At 42.6% G+C, this 16,996-nt stretch overlaps 1 protein-coding gene across 2 annotated transcripts in view; it reads left to right on the forward strand.

Moving 5' to 3' along the window:
• Positions 1-361: 361 nt before the first annotated feature.
• LOC105484283 (plakophilin 2) overlaps positions 362-16,996 on the forward strand; it is a 109,739-nt gene continuing 93,104 nt past the window's right edge. The window contains exon 1 of one of the 2 annotated variants that reach the window (XM_071071898.1): positions 362-631. In XM_071071898.1, coding sequence (XP_070927999.1) covers positions 409-631 — 223 coding nt within the window. In that variant the 5' untranslated portion in view covers positions 362-408. The remainder of the gene's footprint in view (positions 632-16,996) is intronic. The other variant, XM_071071899.1, reaches the window with a different exon arrangement.

Below are 16,996 nucleotides of genomic sequence, written 5' to 3' on the forward strand. Positions count from 1 at the left end.
CCAGCGCGGGGCGTGGGCAGAGCGGGGCGCGGCCCCGGCAGGGCAGGCGATATCCGCTGGAACTCCGACAACGTGCGCGACCCCGGGCGAACCGCACCTCTCTCCCCACCTCCCCGCGGGCGGGTACAAGTCACCAGGTGTCCGCGCCCGCGGTAGGGCCCGCCCCCGCTCCCCGGGCCCGACTGCGCGTGCCCGGCCGGAGCCGCGCCCCCTCCCCAGGGAAGGCCGGGCGTCCAGCCCACGAGGCCGAGCTCCCCCCGGCCCGGGCCTCTCACCCGCGCTGGGGGCGGGCCAGGGGCGGGGCCGGACCCGAGCGGGGCGGGGCTCGCGCCAGCGCCCCCAGCTCCGTGGCTGCTTCGCCCGCGAGTCCCAAGGCAGGCGAGCGGCTCGGTCGCCCCCACCGGCCCCATGGCAGCCCCCGGCGCCCCAGCTGAGTACGGCTACATCCGGACCGTCCTGGGCCAGCAGATCCTGGGACAACTGGACAGCTCCAGCCTGGCGCTGCCTTCCGAGGCCAAGCTGAAGCTGGCGGGGAGCAGCGGCCGCGGCGGCCAGACAGTCAAGAGCCTGCGGATCCAGGAGCAGGTGCAGCAGACCCTCGCCCGGAAGGGCCGCAGCTCCGTGGGCAACGGTGAGTGGAGCCCGCCGCTCCCCGGCGCCGCCCCCTGCCCCGCACCCCGTCACCTCTTCCTATCCCGCCCTCACCCCGCGTGCTGGGAGTGCGGGACCCCATGTTGTGCCCACCTGTTGCTCGCCGTCCTCGGTGTGACCGACTTGCTTGTGGAAAGCACTCTTTTCCATAACCTCTCAGCTTCGTCATATAGATACCTATGTATATTAAATATTGTACATATCTATCAGTGTTAAAGACCTCACTTCAAGATATCACCCCTTTCTTTTTCTACTCCGCCCGTCCGCACCCCTCGGTGGTGCGGACTTAATTTGGAGGTTCAGGGAGTCTATAAACACCTTGAGATGCTATGCAGAATTTTGGTGTGTACGATCTTTTTCTGGGAGAAGGAGCCCTTCACTTTTATTAGATTTGTTAAATAGTTCATGACCCCCATAAATATCTTGGAAAAAAAAAAAACCCCGACAGCACTGGCGCTCCTACAACCTATAAATTGGGATTGTGTTGTCTTGTGCTAGTACTTCGGGACGCTCCACCCTCTTAGGAGGCGAGTTGTAGATCTAGGGAGTGAAGAAAGTGGCTAGGAGGCTTTGGTCCAGGGAACAAACACGCCGAGGGGGAGGTAGGGGACTTTGGCCCTGCCGGCAACAGCCCTGCCCGCCTAGCTGCGCTTCCCACCCCCACCAATGCGGGTGTGGTGCAAGGCTGATCCCTCCAAAAAATTAAACCCGGAGGTGAAAAGGGTGTAAGCACACACACGCACACTACGTTCGTGATTGATAGACGGGGGAGGTGAAGGGAAAGAAGATGGCAAGCCACTTGTAAAAATTAGAGATCATGATGTATCCTTTTCTCCCCTGCTGAAGTCAGGTGATCGGATCAACTCAGTAACCCTTGTTTTACTTGTTGTGTGTGTGAGTTTGCATTATAAAAGCACTATGTTGGCTTATTATAGCAAAAAGGAGAGGAAAGAAATTGAGCAATTAAGTTGGAATATCTGTTTCCTGCAACGTGCAATTGTTTCTGTATGAAGTAAACTTGGGCATTGGCGAATGTAGGCTAACCCATTCTAATTTCTACTAGGAAAATAGAAAAATTCTAACAGGCCAGACCACAGGTTTCAAACAGCAGAGTCTGGGAGGCTGTACTGTTCGTGTAAAAGAATCCGAAAGGATCAGGTAGTCAATGTTAACATACTTGAAAGGTAAAGAGAAGATGTTCAATGATCATAGTTAATATAACTGAGGGCCTAGTATGTGCCAAGAATTGGGCAATGTGGTTTGCATTCATTTGAGATATATATATATTTAAAAACTTGTGAGCTAGTATTTTAATCCTCATTTTACAGATGAGGAAACTAAGCAGTTAAGTAACACTGAGGCTCTCATAGATGGTAAGTGGCAGAGCTGGTATTTAAACTCCCAAACCTGATTTTTAAACTTAGCAGTTTTATCATTAAGTTTTAAAATGATTAATACAAAGTGGGATTTGTTAGATGCTAAGCCTCTCCATGGCCCCCTCCCATTTTTCTTTAAATAAAATTGAGGAATTTCTGAAAGGCTGGGGAGGTCTAGAAAACACAGAACTGCTGCAATACATGGAGGGAAAGACCTTATATTTAGACTTAGGGTCTGACTAAAGATTCCAGGATGAGTGAGGCCAGTCTTTGATGAGTGGAGCCATCACACCCATTCATTCTCTGTGCCCATAGGTCCAGTGCTAAACTGAAATCAAATCAGCTTCCTCTGCGTGGGGGACACAGGAGGCATATTAGATATTCTTTCTTATCCATGAGAATGGCCAGCCAGGAAGAGAACAAGCAGATACAACTCTTCCATAAATGGAGCCATGAACAGAAGAAAAGGGAATGTTGCTGAGCATCTACTATGTGCCTATTCCAGAATCTTCACCGTATTCTTGAAACAATTGTGTGAGATAGATACGAGAATCCATCTCACATATGAACTATGTGTCTGTCAGCATTGGTTGGAAATTTAATCCCAACTCCACACACAATCTGTTCTCTCTACAATGTAATGCATCACCTGTGTGGTGAATTCAGCAAGCATCAAATGAGTATGTTATTCATGCTGGGCACTGTGCAGGTGCTGAATTAAACACAAAGACTCTGCTTGCTTTAAAGCAAAAAGTGTAAAGAAGGAAGTCAACTGCTAGAAAAATACATTACCAAATAAAAAGTAGTAAGTGACCTAAAAGAATGGCTAATATATTAATGGAGTTTAGAAGTGTAAATTGGCCGAGCATGGTGGCTCATGCCTGTAATCCCAGCACTTTGGGAGGCCGAGGCGGGAGGATCACCTGAGGTCGGGAGTTTGAGAGCAGCCTGACCAACATGGTAAAACCCCATCTCCACCAAAAATACAAAAAATTAGCCGGGCTTGGTGGGGGATGCCTGTAATCCCAGCTACTCGGAAGGCTGAGTTAGGAGAATCGCTTGAACCGGAGAGGTAGAGGTTGCAGTGAGTGGAGATCGCGCCATTGCACTCCAGCCTGGGCAAAAAGAGCGAAACTCCGTCTCAAAAAAAAAAAAAAAAGTAAGTTACTCCTAGTAGCACAAAATTTTGAAAAGCTTCTGGAGGCAGAGCTCAAAAATTCAGTAGGACTGGACATAGGGAGGTGACTGGAGAAAAATCATTCTAAGAGGGAACAGAATGAATATTTCACAGTTCACAGAGTTGATATGGTAGAACAAAGGGCGCTATCTTGGTCCTTCTGCTATAATGCTTGGGGCAACTACTTGACTGGCTCTTCCAACTAAGGAACAAAGTGTTTGAAATATTTTGATTGCAACAGCAGCTTTCCAGTAAGCTGAAATACACTCTGCAGCCTACACAGAAGTACAAATCAGGCAGAGAGATAAGGCAGCAAACAACACCTACTTACTTTAAAGCCTCAGCTTTCTGAGACTCAAAAAGGAAATCAGCTTCAAAGGAATTTAACATTAGCATGCCATGAAACAATTACCAGGGGTGGTTCCTATGTATTGTTTAATTTAAATTCTTTGAAAAGGTCTGGGGGCTCGTAGTGGTTCTGACTATAATTTTTATTATTTCCATATTATTATCCTGTCTCTCAAGTTGAAACAGACAAGCAATTGTTGAAACAGTGCTGGTCTGGAAAAAATCCTGTATCAACATAAGAAATTCCAGGAAGAAAAGACCCTGATGTTAACTGCTATTAGCTCCAGGGCCCTGGAGAATTCTGAGTTGTTGACAAACCTGTATGGCTGAGACAGTGGATAACCTGCTGAAAACAGAGATGAGATAAATGTGGCTGATTTGTTGATAAGTATCTGGCAAGGGTCTTTAACCCTTTGACTTCTTTCCAATGCCTTAGTGATTTTCATTGTAAATCACTCAGTGACTTTTGGTGTTATTTTTAATTGTGCTGAACATTTTAAAGTTGGCCATAACTCTTTGGGAAGGGGGTCTTCAGAGGTGTATAGCAGCATTGTGAAGTAAGTCTGTATTGTAGCTAATAGTTAAAATATTTTCCTAAAATAAACAGAAGGCATTTAAGAATTGCAAGTATTGGCAAAGGGAAAAATTAAAAGTGTCCGTATCCTATTGATTACACTTGCCTTAAAAGTACTACTTGTTACACAGTTCTCCCCCGGGGGTATCTGAGTAGAGAGAAAGTTGTGTTTTAAATTGTATTTACTACTTGTAAAGGACACTGAACAATCTCCTAATGCAATTTACAGCCTCTTTGAAAATCCACCATAAAACTTGAGGCACGCTATTATCTTAGGTGATTTCCTTGGTGAAGCTGCTTTTCAGTATCTGTGATCAAAGTGAATTCTGGGTCAGGCGCAGTGATTCATGCCTGTAATCCCGGCATTTTGGGAAGCCGAGACGGGTGGATCACCTGAGGTCAGGAGTTTGAGATCAGACTGGCCAACATGATGAAACCCCGTCTGTACTAAAAAAAAAAAAAAAAATTAGCCAGGTGTGGTGGTGCATGCCTGTAATCCCAGCTACTCAGGAGGCTGAGGCAGGAGAATCGTTTGAACCTGGGAGTCAGAGGTTGCAGTGAGCCAAGATCATGCCACTGCACTCCAGCCTGGGCGATGGAGTGAGACTCTATCTCAAAAAAAAAAAAAAGTGAATTCTGGAGAGAGAATTGAAAATTTGCTCAGGGTAGCAAAGGAAAGGTAGTTACCAGGTGCTACTGTTAAAAAAAAGTTAGACATTGTTCAAATTCTGCATAAATTCTTCCTTTGACAAAAAGGAATCCCAGGAATGAAGCAATTCTGGGGAGCAAGGTGACTAATCATTCAGAAAGTAGGAGGGATCGGGAAAGGAAAAAAAAGAGTGAGATGGCGGGGGTGGCAAGGTCATGGCCCTCTGCTCTGAATGTGAGGTGTCAGTAGCACACTGGATTAAATGCACCTCTGTGTCTGTGTAATATGGCCTGTGAGCCACTTTTTGTCCAGTGCCAAGCAGATTGAGTTCGGTAAGTCCAAAAAAAGTGTGTGGTCATCTTTTGTTTTTATTTTTAAAGAAATCCTTCTGATTATAGTAAGTCAAATGAAATAGAATGTTAACAAAATGGTAGTTACAAAAAAAAAAAAAAAACTTCACACCCCTGGAAATGTTTAGAACACATCTCTTAGGGGTGAAGTTTTGTGTGAGGGTAAAGTAAGGATGCTTCAGAATTCATGGAACTGTAAGAAACCACAAGTAGACTCAGAGTAACAGGGTTTGATTATGAAAGTACATTGTTCTATGTGTGACAGATAAGATGCAGGAAAGTACCTTAAAGGGAGGAAGACTGTTCATTTAGGCTTTTAAAAGACCTTAATGTTATCTGTATGCCCTGTGCTAGGAGTTCCACAGTCATGGGAACAGAGGGTAGCTTACTTGTATTAAATATTCTAGGTATTTGTAGTTCATAGTTTCTCCAGTTTTAGATAGCAACTTTACAGTTTTTTTCTCAGTTATTAAAATAAGGCTATACATACTTACATTATTTTATCTTCACATATTTTTACATTGATTTTACCCGACAGTTGAATTCCTAGTCTGATCAATACAAATTATTAAAAGTTTTGATTTTTTTTCTCTGAGAGAACAAGCATACTATTGGCAACCTATCTATGATAGTAATGAAATATAATAAATATGTTGCTAAAACCTCTGGAGTTTATAAATCAGATGATTAGGCCTGTAAGATGGTTTATTTCCATCTCAGATGACATTCAACAAGTTTAAATTATACAATTCTGAGACAAATGTTGGACTTCTTCAGGTATTTTGTGCATGTCTGCAAATATATGAAGATAAATACCCTACTTCTCCTGGGGAAGTAAATTAGCAGCAAAAGGCAGCAATGCAAGTGGGAACGACAATAAATTAGGTGAAAACTTTATTTTTCTATTAGAGTGAGCCACCTGGCTCACCTGACTAGTAGAGTAAGACTACTAAACAGAGTATCAAGTGCTCTCATAATAGAAACATTAAAAACCTGTTGTGTATCTTTTCTTTTCTTTTTTTTTTTTTGAGATAGAGTTTTGCTCTTTTTGCCCACACTGGAGTGCAGTGGTGCAATCTCAGCTCACTATAACCTCTGCCTCCTGAGTTCAAGCAATTCTCCTGCCTCAGCCTCCCGAGTAGCTGGGATTACAGGCACCCCCCACGCAGCCCGACTAATTTTTTGTATTTTTAGTAGAGACAGGGTTTCACCATGTTGGCCAGGATGGTCTCGAACTCCTGACCTCAGGTAATCTGCCTGCCTCTGTCTCCCAAAGTGCTGGGATTACAGGCGTGAGCCACCGCCCCCAGCCTGTGTATCTTTTCTATAATGCCATTTGTGGTGATTAGATATGGGACATAAAAACAGTTGTAATGTTCTTAAAGTGTTTAAAGACAAAAGCTTGAGAGTTCAATATGTAGATTTAAATAAAAATGGACAGTTGGAAAAAAGAACCTTAAGCATTTGAAAATACAACCTGCCATTACTATTAAAATAATTCACATACTTATATTCTTGGAATAATCAGCTTTAGACTTAACGACATCAGCTAATCAAAGCAGTCACAATCAAAGTTCTGCAGTTCCTTGATTTCCAGATTTTGTGGATGAAAACATTCATTTGAAGCTTAGGATTATTTTTTCTGAATCTCTCAGTAAACTATTCATGGGGTGGGTGAGGGGGGCGCATCAAGCTTATTGGATCTTGATTACTTTTTTTCATGGAAGAATGAAAACAAATGGGAACTTTTCTTGACAGATAATATAAACTTATTTTAGGCCACCAAAATATTACAGATAAATACACAAGCCATACAGATAAAAGAATGATAGTAAACATATATTATTCAAATGTAGAACAACCTTGCCAAAATGAACAAAGTCAGCTTTTCTTTCTTTTTCTTTTTTTTTTTTTTTTTTTTTGAGATGGAGTCTTGCCCTATACCCAGGCTGGAGTGCAGAGGCGCAATCTCGGCTCACTGCAACCTCCACCTCCTTGGGTTCAAGCGATTCTCCTGCCTCAGCCTCTCAAGTAGCTGGGATTACAGGTGTGTGCCACCACACCCGGCTAGTTTTTGTATTTTTAGTAGAGATGGAGTTTCACCGTGTTAGCCAGGATGGTCTTGATCTCCTGACTGATCGAGCCGCCCGCCTTGGCCTCCCAAAGTGCTGGGGTTACAGGCATGGGCCACTGCACCTGGCCCAAAGTCTGCTTTCCTAATAACTTAAGAAGAAAGTCTGCCTACGTTTGGGGGGAAGCAACTTTTCTTCTTCTCCATATACCCAGAATGACAGAGAACAGTCGAAACTATTTGAGCACCTTCCATCTACCCCAAGATAAAAGCATATATGTGACTATCATACTCACATTTTAGTTCCATTCTGGTGAGCCACAGAATAGATACTTGCCTGAATGATAAGCGCAAACTGAATTTGTGTAACTAGGGTATTTCTAATGTACAGGTAATCTGACTAATCAACAATTAACTTGTCAAGTACTGATGCAAGACTGTGCTAGAAGTGGTAGTGTAAGATACAGTTCTTTCTGTCAAAATCTCCTTAGAAGAGAAAATAACCTCTTTTTGCTTTAATGTGGCTCTGCTCCAATCCATTCTCCACACAGCTGCTAGAGTGAACTTTCTAAAATCTCATTGCATCATTTCCCAGTTTAAATTCCTTCAGTTTCTTGCTGTTATCTACAAGAGTAAAATTATTGAACACAGCATTCCAAGTTCTTCATGATCTGATGCCTGCAACTTCTCAAACTTCATCCCTGGGGCCACTACCCTTGCTCCCTACCAAACACGCGGGCAGTTTATCTTGCTTGGTACTTCTACCCCTCCCCGTCTCCCTCCCTTCCTTCTCTTGCCTGGTTAACTCAGTTCAGTTGTGTCCCTTATAGGCAGCCTCCTTCACCCCTCTCCTCTGATCTTGAATGCAAGTTAAAGAATTTGATAATTGTGATGTTTCCACAGGGAAGAAACATGAAAGTACAGGAGTTTTGTGAAAATACATTTGACAGATTTGGTGGATTTAAAGTAGGAACAGACCAAGCACAGTGGCTCTTTCCTGTAATCCCAGTACTTTAAGAGGCCAAGACAGGAGAATCGCTTGAGGCCAGGAGTTCGAGGCTGCAGTGAGCTCTGAATGCACCACTGCACATCAGCCTGGGCAACAGAGCGGACCCTGTCTCAAAAAAAAAAAAAAAAAAAAAGAGGCTGAGCGTGGCGGCTCACGCCTGTAATCCCAGCACTTTGGGAGGCTGAGGCAGGCAGATCACCTGAGGTCAGGACTTCGAGACTAGCCTGACCAACATGGAGAAACCCTGTCTCTACTAAGAATACAAAAAAAACTAGCCAGGCGTGGTGGCACACGCCTGTAATGCTATCTACTTGGGAGGCTGAGGCAGGAGAATCACTTGAACCCGGGAGGCAGAGGTTGCGGTGAGCTGATATTGCGCCATTGCACTCCAGCCTGGGCAACAAGAGCGAAACCGTCTTAAAAAAAAAAAAAAATGTTGAGATAGCAGTTATGAATCACTTGGGAAGGGTTAACCCTGGCAAGTGAGAGTCAGGGGAAATATAATGACTTGAAAGTCATTACAAAGAAAACCTCTAGTAAGTATTTTAAAGCAAAAAATAATTTGTGAGTTCTATAAATTCACTTTTTTAAATACTATTGGGAGTATAATGTGATATTTGCCATTGAAGTTATAAAGTCTTACAAGTCTTAAAGTCTTATGAGATAACTCAGCAAATAAATTGGCAGGAATGCCACAGTAAAGACAGTTACAGAAATGAACAGTGTATTCATTCATTCATTCATTCATTCATTCATTCATTCATGAGACAGCATCTGCCTCTGTTGCCCAGGCTGGAGTACACCTTGACTCACTGCAACCTCTGCCCCCTGGGCTCAAGCCATTCGCTGACCTCAGCCTCCTGAGTAGTTGGGACTACAGGTATATGCCACCACACCCGGATAATTTTTGTATTTTTTTGTACAGACGGGGTTTTGCCTTTTTGCCCAGGCTTTTACTGAATTCCTGGACTCAAGTGATCCGCCCACCTTGGCCTCCCAAAGTGCTGGGATTACAGGCATGAGCCACCGCGCCTGACTGAGAAATGAACAGATTTAGATACTTCCAGGATATTTCTATTTAATTCTTCACCAGGATGCCAAATTACCAGTTTATAATAACAAATTCTACAATTACATATTCTAATACCTCAAACAAAATATGACATGAACACTTGTAATATAAAAGGACCATTTAATGGTTTACACCTAAAGTGCTGGCACTTTAGGAGGCTGAGGCGGGTGGAACTCTTGAGGCCAGGAGTTTGAGACCAGCCTGGCCAACATGGCAAAACTCCATCTCTACTAAATTACAAAAATTAGTCAGGCGTGGTGGCACACACCTGTAGTACAGTTACTCGGGAGGCTGAGGCACGAGAATCGCTTGATCTGAAAGGAAGAGGTTTCAGTGAGCCAAAATCGTACCGCTGTACTCCAGCCTGGGCAACAGAGTAAGACTCCATCTCAATAAAAAAAAGTGGGAGGGGAACACTTAAAATGTATTTTTGTCATTACCTAGAGCAGTAATTTGAGGATTGCCCCCCAAATGTCATAAATTGGTATATCAGAGGATAGTTCTTGAATTGCTTAGCGGGCCTCCTGAAAAATAAGGACTCTAGTGGCCGGTGTATCGTGTTGAGTGATAATGGCGATGGATTAGTCAGTTGCACACTGGCATGTGGAATATGTGGCCCACTCTTGCAGGAGAGCTATTCTCTCCCTGGCATATTCAACTTCGTAAGAACTCGTAGCCAGTGCTTTTCAGCATATACCTGATACACCAAGTTGTTTCTCATGATTGATTATGTGAGCTAACTGGTCACAAAATACAGCACTGTACAACTGTTGGTTAAATTTTCAATAGTATAAAACTTTATTAGACTTTCATCTGCTTTGAAACAAGCGTTCATCATAGTGTTCCCATTTTTTTTTCCCTTTTGAGACAGAGTCTTGCTTTCTGTCACCCAGCCTGGAGTGCAGTGGTGCAACATCAACTGACTGCAACTTCTGTCTCCAGGGCCCAAGCAATCCACCCACCTCAACTTCCTAAGTAGCTGGGACTACAGGCCCATGCCACCACGCCCAGCTAATTTTTAAATTTTTAAATTTTTTGTAGAGACGAGGTCTCACTATATTGCCCAGCCTGGTCTCAAACTCTTAGACTCAAGTGATCCACCCTCCTCAGCCTCCCCAAGTGCTAGGATTGCTAGTGTGAGCCACCCCCAGCTGGCCAACTATAGTTTTCTAAACCAACAAATTCTACTTATTTTCCAACCTAAGCAAAAGCTTACTTGGGCTGTTGTGGTTTCCACCAATATCTGGTTGTTCTTCTCAGAAAGTAAGAATAGAAGATAAAATATAGTTTTAAAAAATATGTAAGTCCAAGGAAATGAATCAATCCTATGTTTTATGCCAACACAGGCAGATAAAAAACAAAAAAAATTCCTTCACCAACTCAGGAGTACGGGCATACTTATGGTCTTTGATAAGTCTCAGCATATTTTATGCTTTCTTTTAAGCTCCTACTTTTGCTAGTAAATGACTTTAAGGATCCATTCAAATATGAATTGTTACACAAATTCCTCCTAATAAGTGTCAGGATCCCATGTCTTACCTGGAATAACATGTCCTCAACTTTACTGTAATGGGAGAAGTTAAATCTTTTAAGATTTGTGGAGAATAAGAGCTGTTGCAAGCCAGAGATTATTGTAGAAAGACCAAATACAGGAGGACGATAAGCTTTTAGACTTTCAGGCTCTCTTTCCTTCTAAAAGACCATCGTGAATCCACACTGTGAGGACAACTGCTCATGGCTGTTAGCCCAATTACCTGCAGTGTTTAAATCAATACTAGTAGTGAACACCTGCTGATTTCTGTGCTTACGTTTAACCACACCTGTTTCTGTGGGGCCCTCTACACGCATCTTCAACTCCAGAAATCCTCCTTTTAGAGCTCAGCATGAACCAAATCACTTTTTAAAAACCATACTCAGTGCTAGAAGATTGAAAGAAAAGATGCTTTTCTGAATGTGAGTGCTCCTCTCTTCTCTCTAATAGAAGCAGGCTGTATAAAGGTCTTGCTTGTTTAGCAATTCTCTGTCATCTGCTTACTGTAAGAGAAACTGCAGTTGGTTTTTTTAAAATATGCCCAGAAACAGGTAATGGAACGGCAATAGAGACTTGTCAATTTGATTTCATAAATATATTAAATCTAACCAATTACATAATAAAATTGTTCACAAAACTGTGATTATGAAAATAAACTTAGTTGTTTTTTTTGAGATGGAGTCTTGCTCTGTTGCCTAGGCTGGAGTGCAATGGCACAGTCTCACCTCACTGCAACCTCTGCCTCCTGGGTTCAAGCAGTTCTCATGCCTCAGCCCCTAAGTAGCTGGAATTACAGGCGCCTGCCACCACACCTGGCTAATTTTTGTATTTTAGAGATAGGGTTTATATTTTGTGTTTTAGAAGAGACAGGCTTTCCCCATGTTGACCAAGGCTGGTCTCAAACTCCGACCTCAAGTGATCTGCCCACCTTGGCCTCCCAAAGTGCTGGGATTACAGGCGTGAGCCACTATGCCTGGCCTCAACTGAGTATTTTTAACCCTAACAATAATTCATTATTTCGAGCGGTGTTTGTATTGGTGACCAAACACAAAGCTCTTTTTTTCCATAACAGCTGCTTAGGAATCATATCATTCCAATGAACATTCAGATTGGGAAAGGGAGAAAATTACATTGTCCTGTGAAGGCTTCACCTCTGCAATCTTCTGAGGAATTTAGAATCCTACCACCATCCAAACAGACCTCCCTCACCATTACCCCCCCCCCCACCCCGCAATTGGTTTGACCTGAATTGCTTGTTATTTGAGAAGGGTGGAGTTTAAAGTTGCTCTGCAACTACCTACTTCATTTTCCTTAAAATGGGCTCCATAATATGTGCATGGTATTTTTAGAAAAAACAATTTAGGTAATGTTGCCTGAGCCCATGTTAATTTGAACTATTTCCTGGTAAAACATCCCCTTCTTTAGGAAACATCGAAAGCACATTATGCACTGTGCAAGTGAAATGAATGGCTGGAAAACACAGTAATGTCATCGAGCTCCTCAGTGGCAGGTCAATCAAAAACCAGAAAAAGTCCAATTCAAGACCAATGGTAAACTTAGCAGAAAAAAAGCTGCTCTACAACACAGTGTAAAGCATGCACACTAGTTTATCCCTGTTATTAGAATAGACCAATTCATGAGAAAATGTGAAAAACAAATTTTTATGACTCAAATTCTATTTAAAAACCTTATCTCATTTTTGCATTTTGCTTGAGTAGAGGAGAAAAGTTTTCTTTTCTTACCTGTCGCCAGGTTTATGCCTGAGACCCCTATAACAAAAGACAGATTAACAAGAGAAAAGCATAACAAATTTATTTATTGTAAGTTTTATGTGACGTGCGAGTTTTCAGAAATGAAGACCCAAAGAAACAGGGAACACTGTATTATTTATTTTTTTTCTTGAGATGGAGTCTCACTGTGTTGCCCAGGCTAGAGTGCAATGGCGTGATCTTGGCTCACTGCAACTTCTGCCTCCTGGGTTCAAGCAATTCTTCTGCCTCAGATTCCCGAGTAGTTGGGATTACAGCTGCCTGCCAACACGCCCGGCTAATTTTTGTAATCTTAGTAGAGACGGGGTTTCACCATGCTGGCCCGGCTGGTCTTGAACTCCTGACCTCCGGCGATCCGCCGAACTTGGGCCTCCCAAAGTGCTAGGATTACAGGCGTGAGCCACCTTGCCTGGCAGAAGACTATATTTTTATACAGTCATACAGAAGTCTGGTGAGACAAAGGTGGGCCTGATCTAATGGTAATAAACTGAGGGAATTTAGCAAGGCTTGTTTGTTCAGATTCTTCCCTTTGTGACATTCCTTTCCTCCAGGTATAGGGAGGATCCTTCTGGAATGAGTCTTTGACCTAATTCAAAGGAAGGTCAGCTTGATTTTATATGGTCTGCTTCAAGGAAGAAGGGATGAGAGGAAGGCATAAGCGTGCACTTCCTGCGCCTGCTGCTTCCTCAAATGCCAAGTACCGTATTTTGGGATGACATGTCCTGAAACCCATCACTTCACAATTTTGAAAGCGTTTGAGTGTATGCTTTCTCAGGTAAACCTCTCTCAGCAGTCCTGTTAGTAGCTGGAATTATGGGAAACAGGCATCTAACTGATTTGTCCAGACACATACAAAGTGGTAGAATAGGGGTTCCAGGTGAAGTCTATGGATTTCTTCAACGTAGGGAGTATGCCTACTTCTTTTTCGAAATAAACACATCCTTTGAAATAGAATCACACCTCAATTTTCAGTGTAAGAAAATCTGGATTTTCATGTTGGATTTGTTTAAAGCAGGATGCACCTGTGTGTATAGTATGTTTTTGTTTGCTTTCTTCTATTTTCAGAAAAGGACATGGCTGAGTTATTTTATATATTCAGCAGTCATCACGATATCATCTTATTCTCTGATTGAACAGAAAATGACTTAAAGAAATTCATTTTCCATCCTTATTAGTATTTACTTTAAAAAAACTTTACTCAGTCCAAAATTTCTTTAAAATCTTAGAACACAGCCGTTAATTCACTTTTAATCCACCACACTGATCTCAATCTCATGACTGCCTAGGCAAATTCATCTGCATTATTTGTTGTTTGAGATTGGCTATTTATCCAGAAAAACCATTGATTGCGCCAACTTGCAGGCTGAATATCTGGAGTCACATCTTTCATGTGTATTCCACAGGAAGAGTGTCTGTGCTTTAAAAATTCAATTGTATTTTTTTCCCTGTTTCCAACTACCTTGTTATTTGGGGAACCATTAAACCAGTCTCAATTCATTCATCTGAAAACTGAAGAAGCAGCTTTCTTCTAAGAACTTATGTTGGCAAATAAAGAATTAATATTTACAGAGTATTTGGAGTTTCATAAGTGAAGGTTTTAAGAGAAAAGAGAAAATAATTTTTTGTTTGTTTGTTTTTGTTTTGAGATGGAGTCTCGCTCTGTCGCCCAGGCTGGAGTGCAGTGGCGCAATCTTGGCTCACTGCAAGCTCTGCCTCCCGGGTTCCTGCCATTCTCCTGCCTCAGCCTCCTGAGTAGCTGGGACTACTGGTGCCCGCCACCACGCCCAGCTAATTTTTTTTGTATTTTTGGTAGAGATGGGGTTTCACCATGTTAGCCGGGATGGTCTCGATCTCCTGACCTCTTGATCCGCCCCCCTCGGCCTCCCAAAGTGCTGGGATTATAGGCATGAGCCTCCGCGCCCTGCCAAGAGAAAATAATTTTTTTGTCCTCATATCAAAACTATAATAATTATCCCTCTAAGGCCTTGATAAATGACAATATCATAGTAGCCACCATGCAGTCAGACAGCAAAGACCGGAGAAAGGAGGAACGCAGAGTTCAACCCTGACTATTAAATCTCTTTGCAATTTAAAGCAGGTAATTTAAGTTTCCCTATTTATAAACAGAGATGATAGTAGCTGGCTCCGCATCACAGAATATTATAAAGGAACATAAAATAATTTGAGCTCCTTAAAAGAAAAGTCACATTGAAATGTAAGGAGTTCACACAAGTTGCTTTAAAAAGCCTTAAAACTCACAGCAACAACGTGAATGTTTAACATCAGTTAAACATTTTAGTTCAATAAGCCTGATTATAAAACACACTGATTAATTAGCTATGTGATAGGATATACTGTTTCACTGGGTCCTGTCCAAAGATTGTTACACATTTAGAAAACCTTTGCAGGAATCTCAGCTTCAAGATGGAAGAAGCATGCTATTAACTATTCCTGAATATCTACCTACTCCTGGAATTAGGGCAAGGGTGTATTCCAGGTGATGATGGGCTAGAGGGGCTGATTTACAGAATTTTTCTTGAATTCCTAAAATTGCCTGCTTTCATCACCTGCCACTTTATTATACAGTAACAGGAATTAATGGTTCCAGCTACGGTCCATGAATGACCATTAGTATTTTGCCATTCTAGATTGTCCCGGACTTTCCTCATTCAGTTATCATGTGGTATAAAGGTTTGAACATGGATAGCCCTAAACTAATTTTTATAAAGACAATAAATTGGATTTCTTATGTATCAGCTAACTAATAATGTTCTGCCTGGCCACAGCCTTTGTACAAAGGATTGTTTTATTGGGGGTGGGGGTAGTGTAAGCACTCTCTCCAACCACTCCCCCTACCCCGGCCCCTTCCCCTTTCTGCATATTCCCAATGCTGAGGGTACTCTGGCCCCCAGACTCTTCAGGATTAGAGCCTTTTTACATTCCCTGTACCTGGCCTGCTAGCCTCCTTTCCCACACCAGCAGGGCCCTTGCAGGCCTACCTCCCTAGTGGCCTGGGGAGGAGAGAAGTGCAGAGTAGAGGATAAAGGGTTAGCCTAGGCATGAGCCTCAGCTAACGTAAAACAATAATATGAGGCCGGACACGGTGGCTCCCAGAGGCTGAGGCAGGAGAATTCCTTGAACCCAGGAGGTGGAAGTTGCAGTGAGCCGAGATCGTGCCTTCGTACTCCAGCCTGGGCAACAAGAGCAAAACTCTGTCTCAAAAAATAATAACAATAATAATAATATGAGTTGTTTTCAACTTATTTATAATAATAAATTTCAGCGTCCTTAAGGATCCAATTCTTAATGTGTCCTTGATTTCTCTCTTAAATTGGCTGTGGGGTCATGGAAAAGATTGCTTTCAAGTAAGGGAGACTGAGGCAGAAGGATCACTTGAGCTCAGAGGTTGCAGTTCAACCTGGGCAACATAGTGATACTCCATCTCCAATAAAATTTATGGAAAAAAATTGTTTTTCCTTATTTAAGATCCAAATTCCAGCCGTTCTTTGCCATAGAGATTAAAAATTAAGTGGCTGCCTGACCTTTTGCCAGCCCTTGTGGAGAAATCAAGCCCCTGGAAACAGGAGATGCCTGGTTTATCTCAGCTGCCCTTGTCTCCAGGGTGACAGTTACAAGCCTGTCACTGCCTCCTCACAAGACTCCTTGAGGCCTGAAAATTGTTTATCAGGCAGATCGTTTGGCTGTAGGAAATAAGGACATGTGGACAAACATAATTTGGGATGGATTTAGACTTTTTGGCTCTCTGGCAAAAATAATTTCAAATTACCATTCTCCCTCCCCTTGAATGTATCGTCAGTATTTTGAAATTTTGTCTTTATAACAGTTTACTGGAAAAGTTATGTTGATGTGTTCCCATTGCACTGGCAAGGAGCTGCCTGTGTTGCTGTATTCTCAACATCTTTCATGAGTCTCTAAAGCCTAGAAGAGTTAATTGAGTATATTTTCCTCCGATTTCTAAGATATGCTACATGACAGAAAAAGAAATTTCAGTTAAACATAAGAAAGTAGATATTACTTGGCTTTTGGAGATTGTTGATTATTTTGATTAGCCCTTTTTTAAGGCAGTAAGACAAAACTCAAAAGAAAAAAAAAAGCTGAGAGAAGGATAAAGGAGGCAGAAGAGGGACACAATATACTGCTTTCCACTACTCCCCACTCCTCAGAGAGGAGTATTTGAAGATGTACGAGACAGGCATCCGTTGAATTCCTGCAGGCTTCACAGAGCTGAGCACAAAGGGCTGGCTCCTGTCTGTTTTCATGAGAGTGGGCTGGCTGTTAGAACACCAAACAAAGGAGGGGCCAGGTGATTCCACAAAAGCAGCCATTTGGTTGGAGTATAGAGGTTGATTTCCTTTCCTGCCTAACTCTCCTGTTGCCAAATATCTCAACCCCAGCATT

This window comes from Macaca nemestrina, chromosome 10 (genome assembly GCF_043159975.1).
Source record: "Macaca nemestrina isolate mMacNem1 chromosome 10, mMacNem.hap1, whole genome shotgun sequence".
NCBI lineage: Eukaryota > Metazoa > Chordata > Mammalia > Primates > Cercopithecidae > Macaca > Macaca nemestrina.